The 14722-nt window shown below is 38.8% G+C and overlaps 1 protein-coding gene across 1 annotated transcript in view; it reads left to right on the forward strand.

Moving 5' to 3' along the window:
• NCKAP5 (NCK associated protein 5) overlaps positions 1–14722 on the forward strand; it is a 272102-nt gene that overhangs the window by 133938 nt on the left and 123442 nt on the right. The window contains exon 6 of the mRNA XM_086465475.1: positions 14155–14304. Within this exon, the coding sequence (XP_086321601.1) occupies positions 14155–14304 (150 nt within the window). The remainder of the gene's footprint in view (positions 1–14154; positions 14305–14722) is intronic.

The raw sequence follows: 14722 nt of genomic DNA on the forward strand, positions 1-14722 counted from the left end.
CTTCATAAACATACACAAAACTTAAGTGAATGTATAAATACTAATATTGTTTTGAAAGCCATCCTCTACAATCAAGCAGTAACCTGGTAGAACATACTCTGAATCATACATGTTCTCTGTGGTTGCTATGATATGATGAGAACAGTATGATCAGTTCTCAGTGCCATAGAGTATCAGATTTTACTGCAGTTTTACTACCATGTATTTCATAATAAATGAGGACATGACCTAGGTGATCTCCCGTGTGACTTATCGACATAGGTCCCATATTCTCTGACACCATGGTAAGTTAGTTTTAGTGTGTGAAGCCAGTTCAAATTAATATCTGAATAGTCATAAAAGATGCCTCTGTGCGATAAGTGCTTTTGATCTATTGACCATTGTCTACATATTTGTTTTTTACAAATCTAATTATTGTTCCGGAGTATATGAAATTGAGTTCTTATTATAATATCAATATGCCTGACTCCAGAATAAATATTCTTGCTAATGAACATTAAATGTTGCATAGTGATCATGTTGGAAGAATAATAATAAGATGCAGCCCAGAGCTTGCAGTATTATTGCAATATTGTGTTTGATCTCTCAGGGATTCTTACTTGAAGCAAAGTATTTTAACCCTTTCCATACGGCTTGCTGCCCTATGGGAATTTAATTTGCTGGACTTACAGATGGATGATGTGATTTCTTTAGGGTAAATGATTTTAGAAGCGGTATTGTAAATAAAATTCTCCTCTGTTATCATTTCATGTAATAATAACTGAGGGAAGATTTATTATGAATCCTTATGTAAATGTAGACGAGAATGTGTGTGATTTGAATTGCCATGAACCTTCATACTTCTTGCTTAAAAGTTTACTTGACTAAAAGGCTCTAGTATGTAAGAGCTTTATGATGTTTTCAAGAAGCATTGTCCATGTAGAAGTAAGACCATGAAAGGCCAAACCAATACCTCATATATTAATATTATTCTCATTCAAGATGCAAGTACATCATATCTAAGAGGGAGAGTGATCCCCAGAAATAATTGTGTGCAGGACTTGAACCTAAGACATTAAAACAAGCACCCTGTAGCGTTTCCTTCCTAAGTTTGTGCTTATGGTTTGGATAGCAAAAACTAGAATCTGCTTCCTGTTTGATCACAATACTGGATATCTAGGTAGAATCTTACCTGTTTACAGGTCACTCAAAGACTTTCAAGAGGTTTTTTAACTCGTTTTTGACTTTATGTCTGTGTACAGTGATCAAAGTAGATGAGGAAGAGTTTATTGTAAGTTCACTATTTGTTATAATTCTGGAATTGTCAATATGTGCACTAGAGCTCAGGACAGACGTGGTGCAGTCACGTTGGAGAGGAAGGTTGATCTGCTGTTTAAAGCACTGTTTGTGAGACTAGATTTTGATTCTTTCATTTCCTACAAATTTCTCCATTTCTTGGGCAAATTCACTTTGTCAATCTTTAAACTTCATCTATAAAAAGAGGATAACAACATATCATTTAATCTCAAGTATATCTAAAATGTCATCATACATGTGAACTGCTGCTTTTGTGGTAACAGGAGCTTTTATAAGTACTGAGCCAAATAATGAAGAGATTTTTTTAAAACAAAAAAAAAAGGCTTTTCATATTTCCTTGTAAACTTGGAAAAAAGGCTTACTTCCCCTGAGGAGTTTGTTTAACATACTAATGGTTTTAATGGAAAAGGAATCAATTTCAAAGTGGAGCTTGGATGGTCTTCAAGCAGGGCTATCCTGTCTTGTATTAAAAATTATGGGAGGGAGTTTTTGCTGTTGGGAATTTGGGGATTTTGATACATGAATTCATGTGAAAAACTTAGGGAAATAAAATCTCATGACTGCAGGGGTTGTAACCTTTTCAGAACCCTGCTTTGCTTCTTTGAGATTTACACTCCAAACAAATACTGCTGTGGGGACCAGGCACGTTCTTTTGATCAGCAGGAACTGAAAGCCTAGATTGTAGACAGCCTGAAGCCCACCCTGTCTAACATCACAGGCCCAGTCATCCTTCAGCTTCTGTGCTACTGCGGTGTCTCTGACTGTGCTTGTTCACCAGCTGGTGTGGTCTAGGCTACTTTTTAGCAGAAGGGATTTTCGTCATGCAGAACAGTGCAGGTCTTCAGAGATTGACTGTACAAATTCAAGAAGGGAAAGATATGAGTAAGGGGGTAGGGGGTTTGTCAAGGAGGACGATCCCTGTCCGAGGTCAGTGCTGATGAGTCTACACTGAGAGAAGTCTAGCTCAAAGACTCAGTGGGGATTACAGGTAGCCTTAACAGTAGGGCATGTTTTCAGTTTTCGTTTACCCAGTTTGATTCCTTCCATTTCTTCATGTAAGTGCTATATGTCCTGTCTCGTTTTTGCTTCACTGCTCATTTTGGCACCCATGTGACTGCACTGACATCAAAGTGGTGGCAGACAATCTGAGCCATTACAGCCTAAGCATTTGGATTGGTTCTTCTCACCGAGTAAGAGCTGTGACTGTGGTTCAACTCTTTTTTTTTCTCATTCTGGAGGGATGACAAGATTTTGAGAAGTTAGACTCCAGAAGAGATTTCTCAGGTTTTAGTGCGCATGATGAGAAGAGTGGCACACAGCTCCATGGGGGACATCTGTCCCATTTGCAGGGCATCATCACCATTAACTGACACTGCAGCTTCCTGGGAGGAGTGGCTTTGAACATGAGAAAGTCCCGTTCCATTTCCTACCTTCTTGCTGGATATAGATACATGTACATGTGCGTGCCTTATCCAAAGCTAAGAAAGAAGGTTGATCTGTAAAGACTCAATACTGATAACTTCGATACAAAGATAAAATAATTCCAGTCCTACAAGACTTCTAGCTCTCAGTCATGAAGTCTGGAGCATTTTGCCAGTTGCTTTCCAAAGCAGGTGTCAGAGAGGTCTGACTACACAAGTGATGCAGGCACATTTCAGGTGGCATTGTTGGCCAAATCAACCCATTTTTTTGTCTGTGGGCTTTGTGAGACTCAAATGTGGAACAGTTGTTGTGACTGTCACTTCTGATTTGCACAGCCGTTGGTGTCAACAGCTCTTTCATGAGAAGAAAATCTGTATCTATTGGCAATATAATTTTATCTTAACAGAAAATTATACAAGCGTAATGTTCAGGCCATTGATATGTAACATTTTATAGATGGGGCATGGCCATGAATTGAAAAAAAGGCACTAGTTGAATTCCCTAGCTGAAATCCACATAGGATTTTTAATGCTAACTTCTATTGCAGAAAGAGGAAATATATCCTTAAAATTTAACTTGTATCTCTGAACTGGAAGTGCACACAAGAGACTGCATCAACCAAGCCTCCTAAGCTACTAAGGAGAATATTACTCGGCAAAGCTTAGCAGTTTTGTGTCTCCCAGAGAAGGACAGAAGAGCAGCCACCCGCACTCTTGGGAGCTCCACCAGAAATCCCAGGTTTTCAAGGACATAAGCATTTGCTGTTAGCCTGCTTTTCCACACAGAGGAATCCTGGGCTAGCTCAGTAACAACTAATTCCCTTTGGCTTTTCTCCTGGTAGATTTCCACCACTGTGGAAAGATTCTGATAAATATTTGTTCTCGTATTTAACTAAATTAAGGTTGGATTCTTGCCCCCAGAGGAGAGTGATTGTGCTCCTCAGACACTGTTCAAAATTACAGTTTTTTTGCAAAGAACATATGTGCAAGTAGTTTTCTCTTTTTCATTGTTTGTAGTTCAGTAACAAAGCAATGGAGTTATGTTTAATACAACGAAGTCTCATAACTGAAATGTGCCATTTGTGCGCCCGTTTCTCAGAAAACAAGCTGCTCTTTCCTTCCCAGAATCCTCTATATATCTACAGTAACAAGAGGTGAAGACTGACTGATTCGATGGGACTACTATGTATTATAGTGATTGTAATTCTATGTTTAGATTTTCCTCTACAATATAGTGTTTTTATCTTTTGCTATATCTTTCTTCTAGTTCCTACTTTTGGAATGAATGCACAAAAATCAGCCCATATACATTGCCTGAAGCCTATACATATGAAACAGGCATAACAGAAATTCAGAGACACTCTTTAGAAAGAAAGGTGATGGTGTGGTTCCCAGCCTGACTGACACAGGTCATCCTAATGCATACAGAGACTTCCCATTTATGCACAGCAGGTAGTCCGCAGCCTTAATCTTGTCCTTAATAGTGTTCTTCTGGTTGCCTTTTTTCTAATTCAGGGTGTGTGTTTGAGAGAAAAGAGTATGGCTCTAACATGGCTCTGCTTGGTAGTCCTAAGAGACTGAAATAACCTCCTGGAGTTTATAGCAAATACCAGTTTTAAGATAACCCGTCTGCTGCTTGGAGAGATGCCGATATCTTTGTACGTGAAGGCCAGCTTGTTGCTCTTTACCTGCGTGTGTTCCTCAAGCAGGCCAGATCAGGGCCACCAGCAGCAGGGCTGTGCTGGCACACAGGCTGAGGGCGGCCCACGCCTCGGCTGGGCGCGGAAGCGCCTGCGGGGCGGCTGTGGCACACGTGCCGCGGGACCCAGCACCACTTCCAGCCCCGCGCAGCGTCTCGGCAGAGCAACGGGATCCCCAGGGAGCTGTTGTCATCTCCCATCTGGCAACTGCTTTTAGAGCTCCCAGCTCCATCATGCGTCTGCTGGCTCTTCACCAAAAGAAGATTTTACTAAGGAGGCCTCACCTATCTGTAGTTTATCCAGATCCCTGTGAGGTTCCAGATGTGCTTTGTTGGCCTGACCCAGCGTTGCCCATCCTGGGCTGGTACTGAAGAGGTTCTGGCAGGGCAAGAACTAAGAAGCGTTTTTATCTGTTGAATCCTTTGTGGTTTCTGAGTCAGGATAATGAATAAGAAATAATAAATAGAGACCGTTTACTGCAATCATCTGTCTAGCAACAGAAGTGTTTGGACAGAAAAGTTGAGAAAACAGTTTGTATTCCTTGGTATTCCAAGGCTGGGTCTTATATATGGCCAAGCCACTTGCTCTCTCCCTATTTCCACATCTCTGTAAAAGGTACTGTTCGCTCTGCATTTTGAACTTTGATTAATTTATGATTTCAGACCAGCAGAAAGCAATGCTGTTTTTTTAAATTTTAAAAAATTAAAAAAAAAATAAAGTTTTGCTTATTTTCTGAGGGGAAAAAAGTGGGATTATGCTGTATTCACAAATATTGTCTCTTGAAAATTATTTGAACAGAACGCACTTACCAGTACACCAGTATATTTATTTTGGAAAGAATGTACACTGCTGATCAAGCAAAGTATTTTTAATTTCAGTTAAATATATTTAATCTAAACTATAATAACGTATTTAAAAGTCAAAGTTTTAATCTGATCCAGAATGATTCTTCCTACAGTTTATTTTTGTGTAAAGCAGGCTGAACTTCCTTCAGTTTTCCTTGTGATTTTGAGACAAACCAACTATTCCCTGGCATTTGTAAAAAAATTACCTGGTTATGTAATAATATACTCCCCCCCCCCCAATCACACAGGTAGCTTCTTAGGTCATCTTCTGCGTTTGAGCTTATGGTGAGAACTAGTCAGTTAATATATTGCTGTCACTCCAAAATACTAGTTAATACTCATCTTCAAGTATGTTCTTTAGAGCCTTTTTGTGGTATTTCCTAAAGAAACCAGCTATGGAAAACTGGATCAACAAGTGTAAGTACTTAGGAGACTTTCTGGTGGCAAAAAAAAAGAATTGCACTTGAAGTTTTTCATTTCATTAAAAAGAGTAATTTGACCTTCATCCAAGTAGTGAAGAGACATTATTAAAAAAAAAAGAGTGAAGGGCTGCAAAGGGGAGAAAAATTGGCTTGTTTCTAGCAATTTAAATTGAGAGTAATTCTATTGACTTAATTGCTGTTACATGAAATTTACTGAATTTAATTTTCAGAATAGTTTGACTTGTTTGTACTTCAGTCAAAGGTAGATATTTTAATACTGTCACTTTAGTCAAGTGTAGTTACTTTAATACTTAGAAACTCCTTCAGGAAAATTTAAATGCTGCATATAGGTTTCCTGGGAGGAAAGATGATTACTTTAAGTATGGTATTATAATGAACCAATTTATAATAGACTATTGCGTGAATAATCACACTGCATATTCTTCTCTTAGTACCATATATACACGTATGAAGAAGTAACAGCTTAGCTTCTAGAATATTTTCTTTTTCTGCCTCTAACTTTGGTATTCAGTGTAGCTGAACTCTTCCATTTTGAGATGGAAGAACAAACACGTGATGAGCTACTGCCACACTGCCCTGCCACCACCCTGCCTGAAACCTGGCTTGGAAGAGTCACCTCCAGAATGATCAGTCTCTGGTTTCACTTCTGACAGACGACGTGCCAGAGATGAGAGTGCTGTTGGTACTGTGAATATCCGTTCACTAAAGACAGGATGGTGTCAACAGCAATATCTGATCGCGAGGTTAGCGGAGTAACTTTGTAAATTTGACACCCAGGAGGGATGTTCAGCTGGGGACCCAAAGACAGGAAACTCCATCTACTCTTACTGATCTGATAAGCACACTTAATGGTGAACTTCAATGTGAAGGTTTTCTTCTTTTACAGTCCTTTTTGATCTGAACTTTTTCAAAAGAAATAGATGTTTCTGATGCATGGAACAGCCAATAAAAGCATCATCAGGCAATCTATTAATGTTACTGCAGAACTGTTCAATAGGGGTGATAGCTTTTACTAGTGAGGAGTGTTTTAAGTGAAGAATAATACGTAGTACACATATTGATATGCGAGTGGTAGCAGGCTCATATCAGAAATGTGAAGAAAGTACTTTGTTCTCTTATCCATCACATGTATTTAATCTAGAGAATGTTATTGCTCACTCTGTTTGCTTTGTAAGTGAAATCCAGAGATGAAAAAGAAGAATTGTATATGTTTTTCCTGACAATGATAGTGTTAAACTGAAAAATTTGGGATGTTTCTGTAAGATTTTGTGATGTATGTGCATTTCTTTCTTTTCCTTCAGTTTTGGTCAGCTTGTTCTGAACAAAAGCTGTTAGCTAAACAGAAATATATTATTATTACACTTGCTGTTGTGCTATCTAAATCAAAGCTATATTTTAGTCTGTCCTTCCACTGGGAGAAAATAAAGCAAGAGAAAACAGCTGAATACATAGATAGGAGTAAGCAAGGTAAGACCAGAAGTGATGTTTGTAGCCTTGCACTCAGAGATCATTTAGTTTGCACTCTCTAGTTGCATGTAATTTTTTTTTACGTTCTAACTTTGCTCAGTTACGGGTTTTTTTCAGACCTTAGTCATGGTGTTTAATGGGATTCCCATTAGCAAATAAAATAAAAAAAGAAAGTTGTGGATGAAACAGGTGTACTCAGGTCACGGTGACATCAGTGACTAATCCTGTACCGGGCATCTTACAGGAAACACTTTTTGAGTTCATCACTCTTACTTCACATTGCTCTGACTTAACATACAAGAGTCTTTTATATATCTCAGTTATCACCGAATGATATAGGTTATAAAGCATATCAGACGATACTGCAAAATTTCAAAGGGCATATTTAAGAGGGATTGAGCCACAATAAGCAAGTGTTAATTATGATTGAGGTAAAAAAGTTCATGGTGGGGGGAGAAAGGGGAGCAAGGTGCCACCGGGAAGCAACTTTAACCCTGTTGGAATTTTTAAGTCAATAGTCCTTGGAGCAATTGCTGCCTTTTTTTCAGCTTGTGCAGTCAGACTGAGCTACTTGTGCATAGCTTGGGGCTGTTTTCTTCATGAAAGTACAAAGAAACTCTCATCTACAGTTTTTATCTACATCAACAGTCTGAAAATTCTTGTTTCATATCACTCGCTTGCAGTGAAGAATAGTGATGAACACTAGGAGGTCTGCAGTGGAAATAACACTGGAAGTACATAATCTAAGAATACGTCAAGACTATAGAAAGGCTTTGCAAGAGAAAACATTCACAATTTATTATTACATTGTTGTGGTTTAACCCCAGCCGGTAACTAAGCACCGCACAGCCGCTCGCTCACTGCCCCGCCCCCCCCCCCCCAGCAGGATGGGGGGAAGAGAACTGGAAGGGTAAAAGTGAGAAAACTTGTGGGTTGAGATAAGAACAGTTTAATAACTGAAATGAAATAAAATATAATAGTAATAACAACAACAAATTATAATGAAAAGGAAAATAACAAAGAGAGAGAAGTCAAACCCCAAAAAAACAAGTGATGCAAATGAAAACAATTGCTTACCACCAACCGACCGAAGCCCAGCCAGTCCCCAAGCAGCGGCCTGCCTGCCAAACTTCCCCCTAGTTTACTGCTGAGCATGATGTCACATGGTCTGGGACATCCCTTCGGTCAGTTGGGGTCAGCTGTCCCGGCTGTGTCTCCTCCCAACTCCTTCTGCCCCCCCCCGCCCACTCGCTGGTGGGGTGAGAGCACAAAGGCCTTGGCTCTGTGTGAGCCCTGCTCAGCACTAACGGAACGTCCCTGTGTTGTCAACGCTGTTTCCAGCACAAATCCAGCACACAGCCCCACGCTGGCTGCTGTGGAGGACTTTAGCTCTACCCCAACCAAAACCAGCTCACACATAAACAATTCTCTGCATGGATTTGTAAATGGCGTTCGGCTTTGGAGGTTGAGTCTGCCTTTATTGTAGCAGGGTGGAGTGTTAGAAGTGTAGTGTGTGTTCCTGGATCACCAAATTCAGTCACTGAAATCTTAAGATAACTACTTAGGAAATACCTTGTTTAGAAAGTCCTGTGGAAGCTCCTGAGACACCATGGAAAGTGCTAAATGTTTTGCGATGCTGTTAGCCACTCAGCTTGGGTTCCATATGGATTTGATTCATGGATGCCAGTTACCATTGCCTCTGTATACAATCTGTTAATAACTACACTGTGAATAATTTTGATTTTTTTTTTCTCAAATAGGTGGTTATGAGCAATCACAAACACTGTTTAATTACATATCCTACATATATTTTATTCTTGGGTTAAACGTGTGATTGAAGTGTGGGTTTGGAAAATTGGATATTTGGAAAATGACTCTCAGAATAGTTTGAATTTGTAAGCATTATAAAACCGTTGTCTCTAAAAAATTTCGGAAGCTGAAGAATTAAAAGAGATTCAGAAAAAACCCTAAACCATCAGGCATCACAATCTGACACCCAAAATTGAAATAGAGATTGTTTGTATCTGAAACCGCATTGCATCTGAAACATTTAACTTCTCTGGAGGACTTGTGTTTATCACATGAAAATGATCTTTAGCTTCTATAAGCAAAGATGTCATCTCTAATTATTACTTATCAGTTTCCAGAGAAGCAATTCATGTCATCCAGCGCTCATTGGGAAAATCAGCATTTCAAAGATCTTAATCTTTTTAAATTCTTGTTTGGTTCAATCAGAATTTTGTCACGTGTCCTAGTGAAAGATTGCTCTTTCTAATCAGTACTGTAGAGTACAGATCCAGTCATATCAGGATTAGATTATGCTGTGTTGTATTATTATAGCCACTTGATCCCTCTGTGATTCAGGAACCTCCCTGGGTAACTTGTTCCACTGATCATATGCCCACCCTCATGGGAGGGCAGAAACAAAAAAGTTTTCCTAATATCAAATTGCAATTTCTCATGTTCCAAGCCGTGTCCGTTATATCTGATCTTTTCATCGTGCCACTTCCAAGAAGAGTCTGGCTCCATCTTCTCTCTTCCCTGCCTCCGATAACCTTCCTATGCAGTTGGCTCCTGGCCTCTGCTGCTGCAGGGGGTTATTCCTCCCGGGGGGCAGGACTTTGCGTCCCCTTGTGAAGAGCTGTGGCAGGTGCTGTGCTGCTGCTGACTCTGTTTGGCCTCCTCCTGTGGAGGCCAATCTGCTGGTTAATGGTGTTAATAATTTCTGTTTTCTTAAAGGCCTCTTTGTTGGGTAAGTAGTTCCTCCATTGTGAAATCTCAAATTGGGGAAAATTGGAACATGAGTTACCTGGGGAACTGTATGATCATTTTGTATCACGTATTTGTTTTTACTACCAGAGAAGAGCCCTTTTTCCAGTTAGTGCCTAATCACTGTAAAAAACAAAATCTAGAGTAGATTTTTGCTAGCTACCTTTTCTTTTTTTGTGTGGCATCTGACATTTACTCTTCTTGGTTTGCAATTTCATAGTTACATATTGAAATAATTTAATGTGAGCTCGTTTTTTTCCAATTTTTTCTTCTGTGTGTGTAGTGTAGTTCCTAGAAAGCATCTTAAGAAGAAAGGGTAAAGAACAGACAAATGATGTTACTACCAATAGAACTTTAAATGCACAATAATTTCTGAAATAATAATGGTTAATAAATAGCTGGCTAAGTATCCCTTTGTCACTTGCTTGTTCCTTGAAAAGATGATGACTCTTAGAGGAAAGGCATCCCAATGACTGATGCTGTGTCCAGAGGGTCAGCAGCCTTTTGCCTTTCTTGGGATGAAGGAGGAGGCAATTTCTGAAATAGGCAGTTTGGTTCCTTATCTTTCGAAAGCTTCCATATGATCTTATCTATCACTATAGTTACTCCTTTTGTTTATAAACAGCAAAACCACTTTCTTGTTCAGTATTCTGAAAGATAGGTGGAAGGGAGAATATTGACTTTACATTCTACATATTTCTTTATATTCTACAAATTCCAGTAAATTATCATTTGGAATTTCAGGTGGATTTCCTGCTCTCTTAATTTATTCTTCTTACTTTCATTTATTAGTGGAAAGAGAGAGTATTACACTGCTTCTTCCTACTTCAGCTATCGGAAAACCAGCTTTCTGATAAGTCTCAGTCCGGTCGCTGCATTGTACAACTTCATAGATCAATGTCTTCAGTGATTTATATCTTCTCATTGATTCTAGAAATCTTGTCATTTCCCCACTGCAGGGTCTGTTTTCCTCTTTTGGTTTCTATTGGCTATAGGGCCTATAGTGTTTGATCAAAGGGTCCATCATCAGTGTGCTATTTGTTTGGTTTATAGAACAAACTGAATACTTAGAAATAATGGTCAGGGCAGAATGTCGTTTAAGATTTGCAAAATACTGTTGGTTTCAGAAAAGCAGTGACAGTTTAAACCAGCTTGAGAAGTTTCTCATTAATTTCCATGGGAGCAGGTCTACTGTGAGCAGCCTAATCCTAGTTTCCTTTTATTTCCTATTTTTATTTTCTCTTTGTTGACACAGAGCATTAGAGATATAGATGAGCCTTTACTGCAGGATTCTCATCAGGCTGCTCTGTTTGCATCCTCTCGTGGTACAGACATGTCTTAAACTCTTACTGGTCTGGGGAGACCAAGAGCTGGGTTGTTGGGTTTTTACTTTTTTTTTTTTTTTTTCCCCACCCATCCAGCTTACTTCCAGAGCACCAATTCCATCTGTTACCTTTTCACAGAGATGAAATGGCATTGATCAGCAGGATAGCACTTACTCTGCCTTTGCTGGACTTCTGACCTGGAGAGTATTTTGCTATTCAGCTTGAAAACCCAGCCTGCCTTTAATTGTGCAATGCATGAGGCACACAACAGCGACTGTTTAGAAGATTCAAAAGATGGTCTTTATTTGAGGTAACACAGGCAGTATAGGAACCTAGGGAGGAGGGGAAGGGAATAAGCTGCTCTATACCATTGTTTGCTGCCTTCAGCATGCTCACTCCAGAGTGTTCTGTAGGATTTGATCAACATCATGCAGGAGATACACATTTCCACTTGCAAATCTCTCTCTGCCCCTTCCTGCCTCCCCCCAGCAGGCAGCTGCCTTTCATATTAGCGGCTTTTTCGCTCTTAAGAGAAGATTCTGTCATTCCAAAAGCCTTTGTCATCCTCCTCCCCTTACTTGAATTGGCTTTAAGCACAAAGGGTGTATAAGAAGCTCCTGTTTGCTTTGCTTTGTTGGGTGTGAGTTTTCCACTCTACCCTTACTGTATTTCACCCAGGTGGAACTGGTTAAAGTGACAGGGCAGTGCCCTCAAATTGCATGCCCAAGCACGATTTCTAAAGTTAGTAATGTTTTCCGCTATTCTGCAGCTTTTCCAGGTAGGGCAGGTGACATATCAGGGACCTTTTTAGCCCATGCCTGAGACACTGAAACTAATTTATTATTACTTAGTAGTAAACTAGTTTTGAAAATATGTGAGCTGTACTTGAACACTCAACAGTAGTAAGTAACTTGAGGTATTCTAGTGCACATCATGGTAAAACAGGATATGTATTCTTGATTATGCCACTAGTGTGCAAAGTTCATCAAATTTTGCAATTAGGAGATGAATGGGTTACTTCTTTAGGTGACTGGAATTTACTCTGTGACGTTGCATTACTTCCTTTTCTGTGATGAAATGTCATGACCTATACTTTCTTCTACCTGTCCTTTGAAATTGCTGCCCTCTAGTTTGAGCAGGAAAGGTGTCCCTGTGCAGATGTTTGTATTTTCTTCCATTGTTAGCCACATCTAATTCATCTCACATTCTCTCCTAAAAATGATTGTTTATGTTTGAATTACATCAAAGAGATACCTTTGTAATTTTTTTTTTTTCCCTAGTTCATTGAAGTGCTTTATGTCAATGCACTCATCAGGGCAACTTGAAGGGAAAATGGTTTAATGGCTCTTTTACAGATGCTTGATCGTTGCACCACTGAGTAGCAAGAGAGAAAAAAAAAACCCAACTACTATATTTATGGTTCTTTTGTGATCAGGCTAGCACTAATGCTGGAAACCTGATGGAGTGGCTCTTTGATGTCTATGTTTTGAGGCTCAGAATGAGATCTGTGCCTCATGGCTTGTAGAAGAGTATTCAGTGATTAAGCCCATAGCTTATAAAATTGATTCTTGATTAAAGTTTTAACATAGTAATAGTCAATTTCTAAGCTAGTTAATATTTTAAAAAGGCATCGTTAGAAATGTGATTCACAGTGCTGATTTTTAATCCAGTTGTGTTTATGGGTTTTAATTAAGATAGTGTCTTGCTGTTAACTCTTGAAGAGTTATATTTGCACAGTTATTCAAGCTGGATCAGTTCTTCATGAAAATACCTATTTTTGTGCTTAGACATAGTTTGTGTTCAGTAGTAGTTATGGGAACTGCATCTCACTTATAAACTAAGCCAAAGATCATGGAAGTATATGCCTTTGTCTGTAAGAATTATGAAAGAAAACTACATGCACATTAAAGGACTTCTCTAGATTTGTGTTGACATCCATTATTTAATGTTGATTTACTTCGCATTTTCCATTCTTAATCGTCTCATTAGTTGTCAGACTGTATCTGCTTATATAGTTAGAGAACGTGGTTTACAGGGTAGAGACTGTCCACTTTGTGTGGCACTCATGATAAGTCACTCAGTACATCTGTGTAGTTCTCTTTTTTTCCCCTTATGCTTGCCTTGTCATTTTGGGCAATATTTTACATTGCCTGCTTGTAGTCTTGATGGGGTTTTTTTGCTGTTTTTTTACTTGCTCTATCTCATTCTCTCTCTCAACACAGAACTTGGACACATAATAAATGGAGTTAGCAGGATTCACTGTTCAATCCTATGATTTTATAGATCTTTTGTAAAACTCAGCAGCCATAGTCCACTCAGCAGCAGCAGCTAATAATAACCCAGTCTGACTGGCTCGTAATAGACTGGGGCACTTCTGAAAATTTTGCTGTCAGTTTGATTCTCTGGAGTTATATATTAGTGTGTATTTTAAATCAGTATTCAGGTGGTAGCTTAGTTCTCAGCCCATTATTTAGTAATTCAAATATTAGCTCTAGATGAAGAAAGGTGAAATACATTAGGCATGAACATATGTTAGCTTTTCCTCAATAAACTGCTTTATCTCTCAGTGGCAAAATGCTTCCATTGAAAGCTGGTATGCTCAATTTTCATTCCTTTTAAAGGGTAAAATGCAAGTTATTTTGTTAAAAAGATGATTTCCACTTTTTAAAAATCTTAAGTAGATGTAGCAGGTTGTGCATACACTTGCAGAATTGGCATAGCAGCCTGTTTCATGGAGCCTTCATGACTCCACTTATTTAGTACTGTAATCATGTAACTAGCAACTTGCTCTGTCATTTTTTCATTCATATAGAAGGGAGATTTGAAGGTACTTGCATAGTTAACTTCATTTCCACTGTAAGTAATGACATTTTAAAACATCATTTCAGGAAAAGCTGTCAGAAGACAGTAGGAAATGTAAAGAAGGCATGGAAAAAATTCACACGCCAGCAGATGAAGATTCCAGAAGTGAAAGCAGCAGCACTGAAGAGGAAAAAGAAAAGACAAAGTTGTTATTGGAGCGTTTGAAAGCTCTGGAGGTAAGAAGTACAATGGTTTCACACATAAAAGACCACCCTGCCCCCCTGCCTCATTCATTTATCAGCACTGAATCACCCTATAATATAAATCTAATCTTACACAGTTCACCTGTACCTGTGTTATGGGGCATTTTTTTTATGATTCATTTACCAAGGATGAACAAGCAGCTTAGTCTTAGAACCACTGAAATGGTCCCTCTCCAATGTCGAGCATCAGATATCTTTAAAAATAACTTCACATATTACTTTAATTCAGTTGAGACCATTTAATAAGAAAATTGCTTTTACTGGTTTTCTTTCAATTATTAACATTGTAAGACTAAAATAGGTGGTTTAACAACTGTCATAAAACCAGTGTTTGCTTCATTGTAGTTTATTGCTCAACTTTTAATTACTGGACTGCTTGCTTGGGAGAGCT

Source organism: Leptosomus discolor, chromosome 5 (assembly GCF_034619465.1).
Source record: "Leptosomus discolor isolate bLepDis1 chromosome 5, bLepDis1.hap2, whole genome shotgun sequence".
Classification (NCBI taxonomy): domain Eukaryota; kingdom Metazoa; phylum Chordata; class Aves; order Leptosomiformes; family Leptosomidae; genus Leptosomus; species Leptosomus discolor.